Source organism: Scomber japonicus, chromosome 15 (genome assembly GCF_027409825.1).
Source record: "Scomber japonicus isolate fScoJap1 chromosome 15, fScoJap1.pri, whole genome shotgun sequence".
NCBI classification, from domain to species: Eukaryota; Metazoa; Chordata; class Actinopteri; order Scombriformes; family Scombridae; genus Scomber; species Scomber japonicus.
In genome coordinates, this window is record NC_070592.1 from 20,956,902 (window position 1) to 20,975,659 (window position 18,758).

General features: G+C 41.6%; 1 protein-coding gene across 1 annotated transcript in view; it reads left to right on the forward strand.

The window, feature by feature from the left end:
• Positions 1–1,035: 1,035 nt before the first annotated feature.
• Positions 1,036–18,758, forward strand: part of adgrb2 (adhesion G protein-coupled receptor B2) — a 146,012-nt gene continuing 128,289 nt past the window's right edge. The window contains exon 1 of the mRNA XM_053334205.1: positions 1,036–1,924. Within this exon, the coding sequence (XP_053190180.1) occupies positions 1,036–1,924 (889 nt within the window). The remainder of the gene's footprint in view (positions 1,925–18,758) is intronic.

Below are 18,758 nucleotides of genomic sequence, written 5' to 3' on the forward strand. Positions count from 1 at the left end.
TTCTGTATCATGTCACATCATATCAAATCATAGCCTTCCATGCACCTTCCATACAATTACCCAGCTACTGTACATTTCTTATATTATGCTCTGACAAAGATCTCTCTGTGCAGTTGTTGTCAAGTTTTGACAAATGCTTCCTATACTATAGTACAAAGTTGTCTGCATCTCTATGTTAAATTTTTATTGAAGAGAGGCTTTTGTTTTATATAGTGATATTTTAGAGTGCACAGTGAAATTTCAGAGAAGGTTGTCTCGGTATCATGCCGTAAGGTTACTGGTACAGTGGTGCGAACATTTCCCATCTCCCACACATCCTCCTCAAACCGCATTTATATAGAAGCACTTGAAAGTCTCAGGTGATGGAGCAGACTCACTGAGATGTACAAAAATCTAGTGGGCATTGAAGTAGTTTTAAGCGAAACACTAAAACACTGTAAATGCTATATATGATGGGGCATTTTTTTTTTTGCAGGGTGTGTGTGTATTATGTTAGTCAAAATCAGGCTGTTGGCGAACCCTCACTGTGTCGGTGATGGTAATAGTTTGCCAGAGCCTTGGGGGAGCTGCGCAGCGGGCATTGGTGTGTGTTTTTGTGTGTTTGCTTGTGTGTGCGTGCACTTGCCTGTGTGTTTGTGTGCATATATCAGCAGGAAAGGGTAGAGCGGGCCCCACAGTGCATGTCTCAACAGCCAAGTCATCAGCCTTTTTAATCCAGCCCAGCAGGGATGTGTTTGTGTTTTTGACAGTGCATGTGTATATGTGTGTATGTGAGGAAGAACTTCATGAGAACTCCTGCCATAAACTTGGTTATATTACATTCTGAGGGGAGGCAAATATCTGTCCAGAAATATTTCCAACCAGATGTGATTCAAAACTTGTGGAGCAATATTGATAAATTCTTCATTTGTCTATGACATGCTGGTTCTGTCAGGTTGTCAGTGAAGATATGCACTGATGTGTCTAATGTTGAAACCCTCTCTCTCCTCCATCCTTCTCTCTTTTCTCTCCTCCCTGCAGGACGAATGTCATAGGATGAACACTGCTGGTGGGGTGTGTCTGTCTGTGCTGTCCTCTCTCCTGGCTCTGGCTGGGGCCCTGGCTGCCGTGTCTGCCCTTGCTCTAGCTCCTCTCTCTGCCCTGGCTGAGGCTGCCTATGGGGCTGCCAATGGCGTCCCCAGCACCGGGGCAGAGGGGGCCCCCTCGCCCATCTCCTCACAGTGCTCCAGCTTGGTAGCTGGGGTGCTCTATGGCTCTTTCTCCCTAAGGGAGCTTTTCCCTTCCAGGGTACCTGGCTGTTCCTGGTCCCTGGAAAACCCTGATCCCACCAAGTATTCCCTCTACCTCCGCTTTACCCGCCACCCAGCCATCTGCCGGACACACTCCCCCATGCTCCTCTCCCTCGACCACCACCTGGCCAATCAAAGCTGTCCACTTCACTTACATGAGGCAGCCACCAGGGATCAGGAAGTCATTAATCTCTGTGGCAGCCAATCCAACTCAGATGGACCTTACTCTTTCCTGCAGTTTGATAAGAACTTTGTCCAACTATGTCTAACAAGACATCCAGCTGCGGATGAGCCTCAGGTATCCAAGGAATTGCTGGAACTGAGACTAGTAGAGGTGTTACTCATTAACAACGAGAACTCCAGTCAGTTTACCTGCGGCGTGCTCTGCCGATGGTTTGAGGAGTGTTTACGAACAGGTGACCATGGAGACCAGGAGGTTTCCAATGGCGACGGTTGCGGGATGACCCAAACAGGCTGTATCTGTCCTAATCACAACATCATGGCACCACCTATTCCGTTGCTCCCAGAGACACCTCACAGTTTCAGCAACGGTTCGCTGGTTCCCGATGACTGCTGCGTCACTGAGCTGCATTCCAATGATGCAATCGCCATAGCACCCAGAGATGTCCGACAAGGTAAGATTATGTTTCTTTTCAGGCGATGATGGTTCAGGGCTGCTTTTGCAATTTTCAATGCATTACACATGAGCACACGTCTCTGCACTGAGCATATTACGTACGCCTGCAACTCAACACTTAATTTTCATGCTGTAACATAAATGGCACAAAAAATAGCACCTTGTACATCATCCCCGCCAGCAAATCCAGCATATGCAGGCAGTTCTGTTAAATTCAGCTGACATTCAGTTGGTCGGCTGCTGTTTCTTATCCTTGTCATCTCGCATTTAGTTTATTTGTATACCAAGCTTGGAGTGGCAAATAGACAAGAAAAGTTTGTCTTGTTATCCTGGCCTTTGAAACCACCTTAGGGAGGTCGTATGCCTCTGCTTGACAGAGAATTTATTATTTGAATTTTGTCTTTTGGCGTGTTGGCCTTTAACTAAAAAATGAAGCAGTTCAAAGGGGGGCCTTTAAACCCTCCATCAAAAGATTTGTAAATGCCTGTCAGAAATTCAGCCTTCTGATCTATATTTTAGAGATTCCCCCATGTGGCCAAGAGGTGTGGTTCCAAGCACGTCAGTTTACATGCTGCACAATATGGTGTGTGTATTTTTGTGTGTGTGCGTGTGTGTCTGTGTGTGTTTGTGTGTTCATGCGTGTGTGTGTTCGTGCGTGTGTGTGAAACCATCTGTTGGCAATGTTCGGACAAGATCAGATTTGACACTTGTGCACATACACGTGCACATGGTCGTTCATACATCAATGAATTGAACACGAAGCAGACAATCCCTTTGCTTACACGACTCATGGGAATATGTATGCATGTGTGCATCTGCATTCATCTGTGTGTTAGAATGTGTGTGTATGTGTGTGTGTGTGTGTGAGTGTGCCTACAAGCAACATATAGTAACATATGTTTTTAATTCAAACAGAAATGGACAACTGCTTGTTCATAAGCTTCCCTAATCATTTGGGCACTGTCACTGGTTCCTCTCATGTAAGCAAACAAAACCAATGTAGACATGCATGGAGATATACTATGAAAAACTGGAGTATAGTGCACATAATTACATAATAATTTTCCTTTGGGTGGATTATAGGCATGTTTTTAAAATGAACATTAATTATTAGAGCCCAGTTATTCTTATTGCAAGACTTGGCCTGCCTTCAACAACATTCCAACACACATACTCAGAGCTCTAGGGAGACTCTTACCTTGCTGACGGGAAGGTTATTGCTCTGAACTCAATCAGTGCAGGATTTATCATCTAATAAACTTAGAGTGGGAGAAAAGAAGGCACAGGGAAAGAGACTGTGGTGTAGAAGGAGAGAAGAAAGAAAATGTGTTTTTTACAGTTCGACTCAGTCTGATGTACTTGTGCTTTTGACGAAAGCCAAACGAACAGCACTGCTCCGTGAATTGATGCCAAGTACAAGGGTGATATTAAACTTACGCCAAATACCTTGAAGCTGTTTGGCTTTTCTGCATCTCACCTCAAAGACGCTGATGTTTGGCACATATTGGTTAGAGGCTGGTCACTCTATGAGAGATCACTCACCACTCACAGAGACCACTCTGAACCACAAATAGCTTTTGATGAGAAGACAGCCTGAAGAAGTGTAGGAAAACTGTTCTCTACCAAATAATTCCCAGACGTCCTAATTACCCTAAAATATCAGAATTACTGTAAACCCAACATTGAGCTGTCAGAGTGAGAGCCAGAATGTTGCCTCTATCCTGTTTCCCTCCTGTCCCTATCTCTATCAACTAAAAGACAAACATGAATACCCTCGCTGAGTCAGAGATGCTTGAAAACAAAGCTGAGCTACTTGCTTTCTCCTCCCCTCATTTCTGTGTTTTTCTGTTTTCTTCACTCTAAAACTTTTCTCACGTTTTGACTCTGCGCCCCAGCTTGCTTGTACCTATACCACATAGGGTCTATTTCCTGGATAGGGATTAAGTCTAGGGCCAAGACTAGACTTGTTGTCAATGGACATTTTCTCAGAATCTTGTCTTTAGTCTATGACCAGTCTTAATCTCTGTCTGAGAAACTGGACCATAGAGTATAAAGGTACTGACTTAGAAATGTTGATCCCTACATTTTAGATGTGCCTTCACAAAATGTATGTGCGTGCCTCTGGAATTAAACTTAATTACTAACTTTTCGTCAAGGTTGTCAAGGGTGTACTCATGCACCCTAGTAGTCTAAAACACATATGGAAACTCAAAGTTCTCATTTTTGCTTTTGGCTTGGGAATGTTCTGCATGTCACTTATCTTTCTCTCCCCACATTTCTTCTCTTTATCTATTGTCTTGCCCTTGACTTTCTGAAAACACTTCCGTTTCAGTGTCTTTGTTTCCTCACATTTTTGGTGAATAACATTATTACATTTTCAATTTAAAAAATAATTTACCAATATTGTTGTGAAAAACTGTAATTTTTTATATTGGTTTTGTTATAATTGAACATACCAAACACTTTGATGTCCTTCAATAAACAACAACATTCACTTTTCAAAAACTATTCAGACACTATTCAGTCAGGGAATGCCAGTCTTTTATCGCTGAGAGGAAATGCAATGTTTCGCTTGTTGTGAAGGCAAACATTGTTACAATTGATCTTGGATATCTCAGATAAGCAGGAAGTGGCCAAAAAAGAAAATCAAAAAAAGGTTGATCAAAATAGTGTGACCATCCCTCTGCATGTAGTGTATGTTAAAACCGATGTACCACATGTTGTTCTAATAGTCTGACACTGAGCATCGCTTCTGCCTTTCTGTCAAAAATCAATATTAAGATGGTTTACCAAGCTAATTTTCTGACATTATTTAATTATCAGCCCCCTCTTGCATTTCTAACATTATTTAATCATTATTTTAATTATGTGTAATTAATTTACACAAAAAGCAATGAGCAAATAATTAGCTTTGATAGTATCTCGCAGGTGTTTTAATCAGAAAATGGGATCAAATTTAATAAAAAGGACAACATTCAGCACAGTTTCTATCAAGTGATGGACAATAGTCTATTATACTGACCTTCACAAAGCTCATTTTATTATTTCTGTATTGGCAAACAGTCAGCTGGTCTCTCCACCTAAAGCTGAGGAAGGAGATTTTTTCATAAGCATACTGTATCTTTATTATGGACATGACAGGCACAATGACCAAATTATACATTGTATGGCATGAGGTGACCCACAGGAATATAATTTTTCATGTCTCAGTGGTATCTGTCAATAGTGAAAGGATATTTAGTGGGGAAACCTGTTCATCCTTCATCCTTGCAGCTAGAGGAGAAATATAAAGTTTTTGGGTTTTTTTTTAAGTACACATCCTAATGAAGATTTGCTCTGTAGAGTCTATAACATTATATTTGTAATCTGTATATATATATTTATTTTAGAGAGAGGTCTAGGGTCTTTGTCCATCAAGTCTATGAATGAATTTCCTCATGACACCGAACAGATTTAAACCACATATCTATGTAAAATACATTTAAACAAATATTGTCTCATTTCCATATAAATTGAGTATTAAGGGGCAATGTAAGCTGTATAATGCCATATAAAACAAGTTTGCTATTTTTTCCTACTTTCTTACTTAGTACAGGTGTCTCCAGTGTCCCTGCTTTTATTTAGCATAAAAAGACATGATTTATGTGCAATCTAACAAAGTGCCAGTCTCACACATAAAAAATACTGCTATTACAACTACTACTAAGAAGAAGAAGAAGATGAACATGAACACGAACACATAAACTTTAAACAGCCTTGTGGCCTGAAAGGTTCAAGACACTATTATTGAATGATAGTAAAGGCAGTTCAGTGTGACCAAAGAAGGCCTGATATACCAGAGAGTGCATAATTCTATCTCACACAGACTCTTTATTGGACTCTATAGGTGATACTCTTCTCCAATCAAACACATGCAATTGCCCACTAAATTAATATGTACGTAGCCAGTGAGTGAGGATGTGCCAACTGATTTTGTGTGTCCCACACAGTGTAAAAGACAGAGTTTTGCTGGTGTTCTAATCCTCAGTGAGCAAATTTTGCTTCTTCACGGATGGAATTGCCGCTCCAGGCTCATTCCTGCCCATCATGCCCGTCTCACATCCACTGTCAGTGGGAACCTCTCTTCTGGACAGGACCACACAGAGAGCGGCATGATGTAGCTACCGCCCTGCATGCACTGCCAACGTCTTTCTACAACTCAATGCCAAAAACAGTGGGCCCATTTTAGGCTGTGTGATGTCTCACTCTGCCTCAACAAGACCGATGGATGGTGTTTGGCCTTCACAGGAAATTTGACACATCAGCCTCATCAAACTTCAGGCGGTGCTCTTGGTTCTCCAACACTTCCTAACTCTGGTTCAGGAGAGACGTGTTGGTGAGAACAGACCACTGCACCACGGTTGCCTACATCAATAGGCAGAACAGAGTCCATTCTGCAGCCCTGTTGAAGATGGTGGAGAATCTGTTGTTGTAAGCCTCAGAACAGCTCCTGTGTCTGAGAGTCCTTCACATTCTGAGTCTGGAAAACAGGGGCACTGACCTTATGTCAAGAGGCAGCCCTATGGCAGTGGAGTTGGTGCTGCACCCTGAAGTGGGGCAGCAAATTTGGAACCAGTTTGGGAGAGTGGAAGTTGAGGTGTTTGCTGGTCAAAACAACAACCAGTTTAATTAGGTATAGTCATACTATTTTAAACAACATAGACTTGTACATGACCTGCTATTCAAAGCCACAGGGCAACATGCAGCACATCCCTGTACATTCAAGAGAAATATGACTGAATCCCTAAGCATGTGAAATCCAGCATTTTTGTGACATCTCCGCTATGAAATGATGCAAGTCATAGAAACCACATAAAATCACACACATACGTGCCTGCACACAAACACACACACATTCAGTTTTTGAGCCTGTAAGGTGATGTGTGTCTGAATGTCAGGTCTAATAGAAAGAAAAAAAGCCCCAGATTCCTCAGTTCTCATGTCAATCAACAACCCACTCCCTAAAAGCCCTAGCACAGACATACATCATAACTGACACAAAATGTGTTTGAAGCAAAAACAAACACACCGCTGGGTATCACACTATCATTTTCAGTCATTTTCTTCTCCTCGACATGGTCACATTTTTATTTTACTGATACACATGGTGCATTTTCACGCTCTCCAAAAACCTTTGTTTTCTGTCAAACCAGTGACACAAAATTCAGCTGGTGGTTGAATTCCAGCCAAATTCTGTATGTGTTTTGCCAGGAAAAAAAATCCCCACTGCTTCACACATACAGCTCACATTTTTAAGTGTAAAGCTGTGAAGATGCTCATTTAGAACCCTCACATGTTTTCTTCACACACAAGAAATAGTAAGTAATAACTTTCTGAAAACAAAAAATATAAATAGAGAGGACAAATACACATCCATTGAATCAGCATAAGGGCTTTTAGATGCTTCATGATTAATGGTCCAACGAAAGTGGCAGTGAGTACATGATATGAAACACAGTATTGAGGGATAGCTTTGTTGAAATTGATTCAACATTACATGGACAACCTGTGAAAAATGGCTTGTATTGTTATATTAAGATATAGAGGATCAAAGCACCCACTAACCACTGTTTCAGAAAGATATAACCACAAGATCAGAAAAGAAGGCATCTGTAGTACCTGTAATGCATTATCGCTGAGATAAGGTTAACTTACTGTATATCCTGCTGTAGCCTATAGTTTTACGGCATATGGATGGATCAAAGAAGGATCAAATATATGTGCTTATGTGTGGACATAAAGGTGCCCTCCACAGCACTCCTTGCATAGCACTGAATGTGTCACCATGATGTATGGTGGTTGCCTTTCCCCTGGTTATTGAGAAGTAAAGGGCGTAAGAGGTTAGAGCTATGATCTGGGCCAAAACATGGAGCTTCTTGTTGTGTCACTTTGTCAGCTCCGCCCCACCCACCAAAAACTGTTTATCTAATCAAAAAAAGAAATTCTCTTGACATCAGATTAATGTTAGAATGACTTTCTCAACGTTATTTGACATTATGGGTTGCCAAGACATATAGACATATAAATTGTGCAAAGAATAGTTTTACATAGAATACTGAATAAACACCATTGTTCTCAATATCATTCTCTCAATTATCAATCATTCAAAGGAAAATTACACCATTCTCTATATGTTTGCTCATCCATCTTGCTGCAGAAACCACCATAGCTGTCCTTTAATTTAATTAGTTGGCTTGCACACATTCATTTGTGACTGGAAGTGGAAGATTTCCTCTGTGTTTGTCAGAGGGGCTGAATGGTGTTTTTTTCTTTTAATGTCTAACAGGTGTCCATTGTGATCACATCAGTACAATTAAAAAGCCATTAGTTGTAGTAAACATTTTAACCACTTTTCAGATTTATTATTAATAATCTATGCTGCAACAATACCTCTGTCTCATTCTATGTTCAAAGTTTTAGATGTCTATGAAAGAACACACTGAGGCAGCCTGGTACAGAAAATAATGGACTTGATGTCACAATGTGAAACACAGTGATATTAATCTTCTATATTATTCTTCTGTATGTTGACCAATGCAGCCCAAAGAGTCAGAAGCTAAGTGGCTGAAAGCAGTGTCCATTGCCTCTGACTGTTTTGTGCAGCCGTGACACATTCAGGTCAGGGTTGTAATGTCCACCAGCAGTGTTTACAGATGCAGCCGAGCAGGGACTACCACATTTGCATGTCACTGCAGTGTTTCTGCCCAGTAAGTAAGCCAGGAAGCCATTCATCAGCTGGAAAGAACTTGAAATGTACAACATTTTTCAAATGAGCCAAGGCCATTTAAAAAAAATAAAATCCTGACTCTAATCTACATAATAAAACTCTTACTATTACATCTATAAATTATGGGAAAATAGCATCTATGCATTTCTAATAAATTTACCAGAAGTTTGCATATTTGAAATATTTCCATTTGATTAATAGCTCTGTCTATGCCTGTTATCCAGCTTTCAAATGGTCTCACAAGTAGTTCTTGTTTCCGGACACCTGCTTCATGCTCTGGACATTTACACACACACACACACACACACACACACACACACACACACACACACATAGCAATGCCACAGCAATCACTATGCATATTCTCATTAGCACAGACTGAGGGTGTGGATTGTGTTTCATGTGTTAAATGAGGGAGGTATAGAGAGGAACAAAGAGAGAAGGAGCAGGAATAAAGAGAGAAAAAGAAACCTAGAGAGAGGACTGGGATTTGGCTGGGACTCTTGGGATCAGATCACCCTTGCAGGAGCCAGTGGTCCGTCACTCCCTTTCTCCCTTTCTCCCTCTCTCTCTCTCTCTCTCTCTCTCTGTCCCTCTCTCTCTCTCTCTCACACACACACACACACACACACACACACACACACACACACACAGCTCATCCCTTCCTCATGGAATACTATCTGATTCCTGGTAATTAGAGCAGAGAGAAGTGTGTGTTTTCTTGTGTGTGTCTTTAGCAGCATGGGTGAGGTGTTTGTTTTCACACTGTGCAGGCGTACAGCACATTCAGGTGTTTTTTTTAACCTTTAGATCTACCCAACACAGAACGCATGCACACACAGTGAAAACCTTCACATGCTCGCCACACACAAATGACACTTTTGATGATGAAGAGTAATTACGTACCCATTTTCTGGAAAATGAACGAAACAAAATTGCATATGCGAGTGTGAGAGACTGTCTGCTCAGGGTGGCTGTGGCAGCAGAATTAGTATTCTGTGCTCATGAGCTATGGCTCTCTCTCTGAACGGGCTCAGCACTGAGCCCCTTTATGCTCTAAAAAAGGCCTTTACACACACACACATTCACAGACATACACACCTTGTCATTTATATCCCGTTTTCTCAGTAGATCTCTGTGGATCAGTATAGCTTGGTATACAATACACTGCCTGGCCTTGGCCATATTTCAGAAGCAGCACAGCAGGGGCCAACTTCCTGTTGATGCTATTAAAAATGTCTTAAATCAAAATAAAGAGAAAAATATAGTGTGTATGTTCAAAGAAATATACCTCTTTCTTTAGCTGCATTGTGCCCTGGCAACATTTCACGAGGACTGATATTTTTTTCTTGCTGATAGAAAATATTTTTGCAGTATATGTATGATTGGTTGACACCTACATGTTCTGATGTATCAATATCAGTACTCATTGTCTTATTTTACCTTCCACAGCAGCCATGTTCACATAGAAGACATCAATCTAAACAAATACTGTGAGATTCTGTTATCAAATCAGAAGCGAGTTTGAACACAAACATCACACAGCTACAGTAGCAGGATAAGTAGGCTAATTGTGTAGACAATTGTAAAATGCCTACAGTATATACCACCGATTTATAAAAGCTTTAACTTAAACATATTACGTCTCTTGAAAACCTGCACTGGAATGCTGCAGGTGGCTTGTTTTATGCTGTCCAGGCATAGACTATCAGTGAATGAAGCCATATTATCACTGGTTCCATTGGAACTACTAATTGTGCATAATTCCTGCTTTTGGAGGTTAATTATTTGTGTCACTTTTGATGCTTCAAATGCTGATGAGGCAGAAATATAAAGTCATCTGTCTGGTTGATTTAAAGGTTAATTCAGGTTTATTTCCACCTGGCGTATTTCCCATAAATGTGGCCATTGTGGCCTGTACGGGTCTTACTAACATTGCACTTGCCAGCTCCATTATAGATTTAGGGAATTGAGGACTTGCTTAAAAAGACTTTGGGGCAAGCATACACATGACTTTTACATAAATCATTACAAATGTTTGTCTCTGAGACTGAAGGAAAGTAGACATAGAAACAAGTTGCTTATAGCAACTCTAATTGCATAGTGATGTATACCTGGGGCAACATTTGGCTCATCACCATCCATATTCATCCTCGGAAGCTGCTTTATTTAAATGTATGAAGCGGATTTTCACTATAGCTAGACTGAATTCTTCTAAATTCTTAACCTAATGTGTTTAAGTATATTGTAGCATTGTTTTCTGATATGGCTTTTTCTGAGTTGTAGTCTGGTGTGGATTATTTGTATCGTGTTCCAGAACATTTTCAATACATTTCAATAAATGTGTCCTATCACTCAAGCCTAAAACCTAGTTCATGTCCAGTGTTCCACTGACATACTGGATATGGGATTACACTGCAGCACACAGCTGTTTGCCTGTGCACAGTGGTGAAATAAAAGGATCTTTTCATACAGGTGAACCGTTGCTCAGTTCCCACAAATAGTTGACGAAAATCAAATGCTTTGCTTCAGACTGCGTGTCGGGGCTTTGTTCACACAAAATGTCATTGTCACCAAAATGACAAAGCAGGGGTTTGAGTCTGGAAATCAGCGTGTAGTGTCACGCAAACATAAACTTAACAATAAACACAGAGGCTGATACTCACACAGAATGTCAAACCTGTCACACAGATTTACATGGTTGGAGTTTGACATTGGAATAGTTTTAAATCGTCACGCAACTGGAACTTAATCATACAGATACACACACACACACACACACACACACACACACACACACTCACACACACACACACACACACTCACATGAAAACTCAGTCCTCTAGGGATTGTATCACATGACCATGGGCACAGGTGCTCTATGGGATGCCCCGTCTATTTTCTACAGTTAATCGATCACATGAGCCACTGGAGCTTGACTGGGAGTCAGTGGGCCAGAGAGTGATATAGACTGTGGGATGTGTGTGTCTGCATCTGTATGTGGGGTGTGTGTGTGTCTGTGTGGTGCAGTAATACATCTCTGTACTCCATTATCATCGAATTGCTCTACGACCACTCTGGAGCTGCATGAGCCTTTTGAGACATACTGTAGCTCTGAGGCTTTTTGTCATCCCTTCATTCACACACACATCATAAGCATTCACATACACACTCTTTCTCACTCTCTCTCACACGCACATACACAGTCTCCCATGGCGGGTAGGCACAGGAGGTCTCTAGAGGTTAGCTAATTTGGCCCACTGGTGCCTTAACTACATCTCCCTCGCTTCACTTCATCTCCTCTCGCTCACATGTTGCTCCAAACTTCCGCTCTCCCTTTAAAATATCCTGCTCACACTGCTCTCACTGCCGCTCGCCTCTTAACATCATGCAACTTTCATTAGGTGCAGACAGAGTGATGGGACTAATTCAGAAGCAACCTTTGCCCCTCATCCTATCCCCTCAACCAGTTAAATCCCACAGGATCTGAAAGGGGTTGGAGCAAAGGAATGGATATTCATTTCACTGTACTGTGGTCTATATATATATCTATATATATGCTTGTGACCTTGTGTGATCTGCAATACATTTCCTCAATCTTTCTTTCTCTCAGTAACATTGTATGTATTCACCTTCGAATTTTGAGGTTACTTTAAGAAAGGAAACTGTAAACAATGTCACATTAGCGGCTCCTAGGGTTATGTAACTGCAAAGAACGTGGTCGTTCATAATTAAACAGGTGATGTAGCTCTTCATTATGCTATGCTTTATTCTCCATATCATTTCTGCTATTTTGCTGTCATCTGCGTGGAATCTCAAGATGCTTCCATTTTCTTTACATACAGTCCTTTAATGCATTGTGTACATTTTTTTAACCTTTATGTTTTAGACTGATTTGAATTTCAATTAGAGGAGGCAAGTGTTGATGTTAAATGTAGATTTAGTTAGTTCAGATTTGGTTTAGAGAGTATAGATTTTGCTATTTTGCTCTGAAAAATTCAACCATTGACCATTCACCACTGGCAGTTTAAGATAAAATACTGTATTTGATATAAAGCAATTTGGAAGATTGGAAAGTCCTCTCTGATAAAACCACATGACTTGATGGCCTGTCTAAAAAGAAACAGAAAATAACCTCAACTATTCACGTGATAAACCGGAAGAAAACATACAACAAAGAAACAAAACAAAAAAAAACACAGGAAGAAACAGGCATCTAGAAAAGCATCACGAGTAACATTGAAGCCTAATAAATCTACATTTTCCTTCATCAGAAAAAATGTGTAAAGCCACATTTCTTTATTCATCACACACAAACTATCAATATGTACAATAGCGTGAAATTGTGTGTAATGTGGAAATTAGCGCGGTGCCTGTGCGCTTACACGTGTGCACGTTCTAGTAGAGCATGAGATGCAAACAAAACGCAGACTAGCTCACGAAAACATTGCACACATTTCATTATCTGACTTCAAGACTCTCTGTACCATATATAAAACACTGGGACTTTAATTTTTATTTATGAATTATTCTCCTGGCCAATAGTGTCAGACTGATGGAGCAGATCTGAAGCTGGAGGAGAAGCATACATTAATATTTATTTATGTTGTTGCCATATTGTCTTAGTTGAGCTCACCCACCCACCTTTTAATTTACTACTACTGTATATCTATTGATCTTTTTGTTACAACTATGAATCCATTATCCACTGATAAACAACAGTCTTGTTAGAAACATCCACTGTGAATTAATTGACTGTCCATGTGAATGGGTTATTGCCTTTGTGTTCTAATGGTCCAAATGATGTGGAAAAAATGGGGTAGCATGTTAACTCATACATGTATGCAGTAAAACATAGAGAGACCTTTTCATAATCATTTTCTAAACATGCGAGCTACTGTATAGACTGATGATTTTAAGTGCATATGGTACAGTTATGATGCAGCGGTTGGATTACCATACAGTGACCCATGTGGCAAACAACTGGCCACCTGAGCCCATAGAAGACTTAGCGTTGTATACATGCTTCCATGTGAGCACCCACCATAACGTATGTGTGCATCCACGGCCATATGTACGCACGCAGGCATGTGCGAAGATGATCTAACTTGCCGAGCCATCAAAAAGATTTACAGCGGCAGTATAATTACCTCTTGGTACAGTGCAGTGATTTAGTGTGCGTGGGACCTGTCACCTCTGAGGTGGAATGATACTGAAAGTGCCATAGCAGTTGACAACCAGTGGTTATCTAATGCTATTCTGAAGGTGCTGTGGGTGCTGCCTCCATCCATTTCCAGAAGTGAGCTGATGGTATTGTCACCAAGAGAGACATACCGAGAAAGACAGAAGGAGGTTATTGATCCCAAGCAGCAAGGGGTATGACAGATGGCCTGCCATTATGTAAATGCATTTTTTTTTTTTCACATCACAGTATCAAGACAAGATTAATTGTCATGCTGTTGCTGCAGTGCGTTGAGGTACAGTGCACATGACTGTAAGTTTATATAGTTCTGAGCGCTCTCTACATGTTTAAATATAAGATTGATACATGTTAGGATCATGCCTACTTTCCAGCTGTCACCCACACCTCCTCTTTTACCAGTAAGATGTCCTTCACGATAAGTGTCACAGGGACACTCTTCCCCCTGAAATGTCTCCTCTGGGGAACTCATTTGTGTTCATCTGGCTTGACGTGAGGGGAATCTGTTTGCCAGACACAGCCTTACATGATAGACAGGGCTATTTATCCTAATACAGGGAGGGAACACACTCACAATACACTCACACACACACACACCAATGTACACATTCACATGGACACACATTCAGAGATTTGCTCACTCATGCAAGCCACTGCAATAAAACATGTGTGTTTCACATGCAAGTTTATTAAAAATCACCTCCAGCCATGAGGCATAAAGATGTTCTGTTCTCTGCTGTTTGTTTGTAGGGAGCCGGTCACTGGGGTGCTCCCACATTCACTCTACAAGCAGCTGTACTCAATACAAACACCCACACAAACGCCACAGCAGAGCATGACCTTATGTGCCTGTACGTGCACATATGGCTTTATGCCCTGCGTGTGTGTGTGTATGTGTGTGTGTGTGTGATCCTCCAGTGTGTGCCAATGTGTGTTAGTGAACAATACCTCCATTGTGTAAAGTGACACTGAGAGGGAATTTAAAGAACTGTGGTCTCTTTCCTGAGGCTGGGTCTCACTGGGTAGTGATGACACCCCTTGAAATACTAGATAATCATACATACATGGATACACACACCCAAATAAGCGTGTAAAGTATAAACACACGCAGATAAGCTTGCAACAGAGAGGGAAATATAATTGCTACTGCAAGAGAGTCTGGCAACACAGCGCACACAGAACACAATAGCTTGGCATGGAGGTGGACACGTGTGTGTGTGTATGTGTGTGTGTGTGTGTGTGTGTGTGTGTGTGTGTCTGAGAGCGGTATGGGCAAGCATGCTGACATGTGACAGCCACTGCTTCTGGTAACTACAGTGAACACCCCCCCGCCCCCCACCTCAAAACTGTCGTAGACAAACAAATGCGTAATGCTGACTACTGAGTGACAGTCGCTTGTGCCCTTGCTATGTCAAAGTAACTTCAAAACAAGTGTGGCTAGCTCCGTTCTCTCTCTCTCTGCCTCTCGCTCTCTTTTTGTCAGTGCGCATTAGCATCAGCAGCCGGTGTGTGGCAATTAAATATATCCCTGGGCAATGAGGCCCTATTTAGAAATCATTACAAGACAAGGAAATCTTGCCCCACGAGTTTAGCAAAAACACATGGGAAACTGTGTGTGTGTGCACACGTGTATCTATAAGTGTGTGCGAGTGGCTGTATTGGTGGGTGCCTGTGTGTGTTCTTTACCTTCGCCATCCGTCATTCCATTCCACTCATCCATGGCTCTTTGCTTCCGAGATAACTCTCCCCGTCAGACATTCTCCAGCAGTGCTGTGAAACCTCCCCTTCCCTCCCTCCCTCCTTCCATCCATCCCTCCCTTCCTCTCTTTCCCTGCATGCTGACTGTAGAGATGATATCATCTGCATGGGAGTCTAATGGACCAGTGGGGAGACACCATGGTCAACTACATATTTGGTGTTTGTGTGTGTGTTTGTGTGTGTATATGTGTGAAGGAGCTGGAAAAACGGATACCAGGGTGTGGCAGTTTCAGGAGCGCTCAATCGTGGTTTTATATTCTCCTCACCAATGTCCTTGACTGGAAGCGGTGTGTGTGTGTGTGTGTGTGTGTGTGTGTGTGTGTGTGTGTGTGTGTGTGTGTGTCTGGTGTTGTTTTGTATGCGCATGTGTGTGTGTCTCTGCAAGCTTTAGGATTATTGAGATTAGTGACCTCTCACATGCAGCAATTCTTTCAGTTTCTATCTTTTTCTTAATGATCTTTAAAAAAAAAAAATCTTTGTGAAGCATGCTGAATTTGATTTGATTTGATAGAATGTTTCGCATGGATGGATTCATTGTAAGAAAATATTAAGGAAGAAACAAAAAGAACAAAAGAAAGACATCAAAAGTCTCCAAAGTCGCCAGTTTGCCTCCAATTATAGACTGCTCTATTAGAGAGGTTGTGTTGATTCAGAGGTTTTCTCTTTTTACACTTCAAATAAACATGTTACGCTTAATTGTCTGAGCAACTTTGAATAATGATCCCATTAGGCTTTTTTAAAAATAATTATGCATCACCCATTAGTGTTTTATTGCCTTTTTTTCAGGACGATACAATAATCTGCATATCAAATGTGATGTTTGGAGTAGCGAACTTAATCACTAACAATTCTGCCTAATGCGTGAGCCAATGTGCATGCAAATGAAGAGAAGTTTAATCTAATACACAACAAAGAGAGACATATTCAGAAAGAGTAAGGAAAGTTAAGTAGGCAACAAACAATTCATATATTATGCTCAAAGCCTGTCCAGGCACTGACTTAGAATAATATAAAGGTTTATGATGCATGTGAAGCCATTAATATATAAATAACGGGACAAATAAGTGGATAGACAAAAGAAGAAAAAAAAAATCACCTTGCTTTTTTGTTCTGCAGGGGACATAAAGCGAGGTATGCTTCCTTGGTCTTGCAGGAAATAAATGCGCTTGGGATTTATCGACACAGTGGCTGTTATAAGCCTACTGTCACACTCCAGCAGTTACCCATGGCGGATTTAAGACTCAGGGAAGAAGAAACACTCTTAGTCTCCATCTCAGTCTCGTTTCCTTTTCTTTCGCACACTGCTGCAAGTACATTTATGCCACTGCAGCCAACTCTCATTCAGATGTGGTCAAGTGGAACTGGATGGCCATTTTGGAACGCAAATTTTGTTTAAGTCCCTCAATGGAAGCATCTACATCTGTGGCCAACCCACCTCATCCTGACCTATAATTACTGTTGATGGCACCACACTTGGCATGGAGCCACACAGCCTCTCTGCCCCTCTGTTTGTCCCATGTGCACAGCTGCCTTGAAATTGCGTTTTGTTTATGTGATGGTAAAATATTCATAGAGAAAAATAGCTGTGGAAGCTGTCCATATAATCCCCCATAAACTGATATCTAAATCCATCACACACCCACACACACACACACACACACACACACACACACACACACACACACACACACACACATACACTCACAAACACCTGCATACCCTTGCAATGAGAGATGACACCCTCAAGGGCACAATGCAATGAATGACAGCAGCACGCATGTGTCTATCTTGAGTGCCAAACATCTTGCTCATACAGCAACAGGTATGCCCATACAAACAATGTGCATGTACTCACACACACACACACTCACACTCTCTCACACACACACACACACACACACACACACACACACACGCACACACACACACTCCCAGACGAATGCTGCGGTTTGGGAGTCAGTATCGATCAGCACTCGTCAGCATGTCCTCTATAACAAGCACTGTCCCCGAAAGCACTGCAGCAATCCTGTCAGAGAGAGAGACAGAGAAAAATAGTGGCAGAGAGAGAGAGAGAGAGAGAGAGAGAGAGAGAGAGAGAGAGAGAGAGAGAGAGAGAGAGGGAAATGTAGTGTACCTGTGTAGACAGAATAACAGGCTGACAGGTGAAACCTGCTGCATGTAAGTGAGCTTAGATCAACCAACAAACATTACACAAAAAGCATCATAGAGATGGGCAGCAAGTGTCTTTACTCAGACTGAATTGCCAAGAGGCAAAGCATCCTAATTTGTTCAAGATTTTTACAATTTTTTTATTCCTTTGCAAAGCCTTCTTGAAGATTATGAGCAAGGGCAGAGTGGCTGGGACCGAAGCGCAAGCCTGATGATAATGATGAAGTATCTAGCCACCCAGCTAACGAGAGCCCGGATCTGCCCTGAGTCTGCCTGCTATGCAAATTTCTCTCACACCAGCAATGAATCAAAGGCGTAGCAAACCAATGTTTCTCTTCGCAGCACTTTAGCAAAGCCATCATTCACAAAGGACACACCAAAGGCATGCACACTCCAGCAACAAGCATGCACGCATACTTACACACACGGGAAGGAGGTCACACTCACTCAAGTACTACAACGCGTCAAACCACTTTTCATGCTTGAAAAAAGAAAAGCTAAAAACAATGCCAATTCTTATTCGAGCTTATTGAATTCTTGCACGCAATTGTTTGTGCACGCGCACGTCGTTCTGTTGTTGGGGCACTTCAGAGCACAATGGCCTCTAACATTGAGTTGACAATAACAAGGCTCCGGAGACAAATTCTTCTAAGTTGATGTTCTTGGCAGAGAAACACAGCGACATAAGACAGATCTTCTCTCTCCCTCTTGCCGTCTTTGACCTCACGACACCCCAGTGTTCCCACGGCATGGGTTTTTAATGCTCAACAAATAAGTGTGTCTTTGTTGCCAAGATGAAAAGTGAGGCGTCTCAGAGGTAAGGCTTTAATTGATGGATGGAGTCATAAGTGCACGCACAGAGGCATGCAGATGCAGAGGCATTTCCTCTTCACTGTACGTCCTTCATTCTCTCTTTCGCTTCCTCTTCCTCTCTGTGTC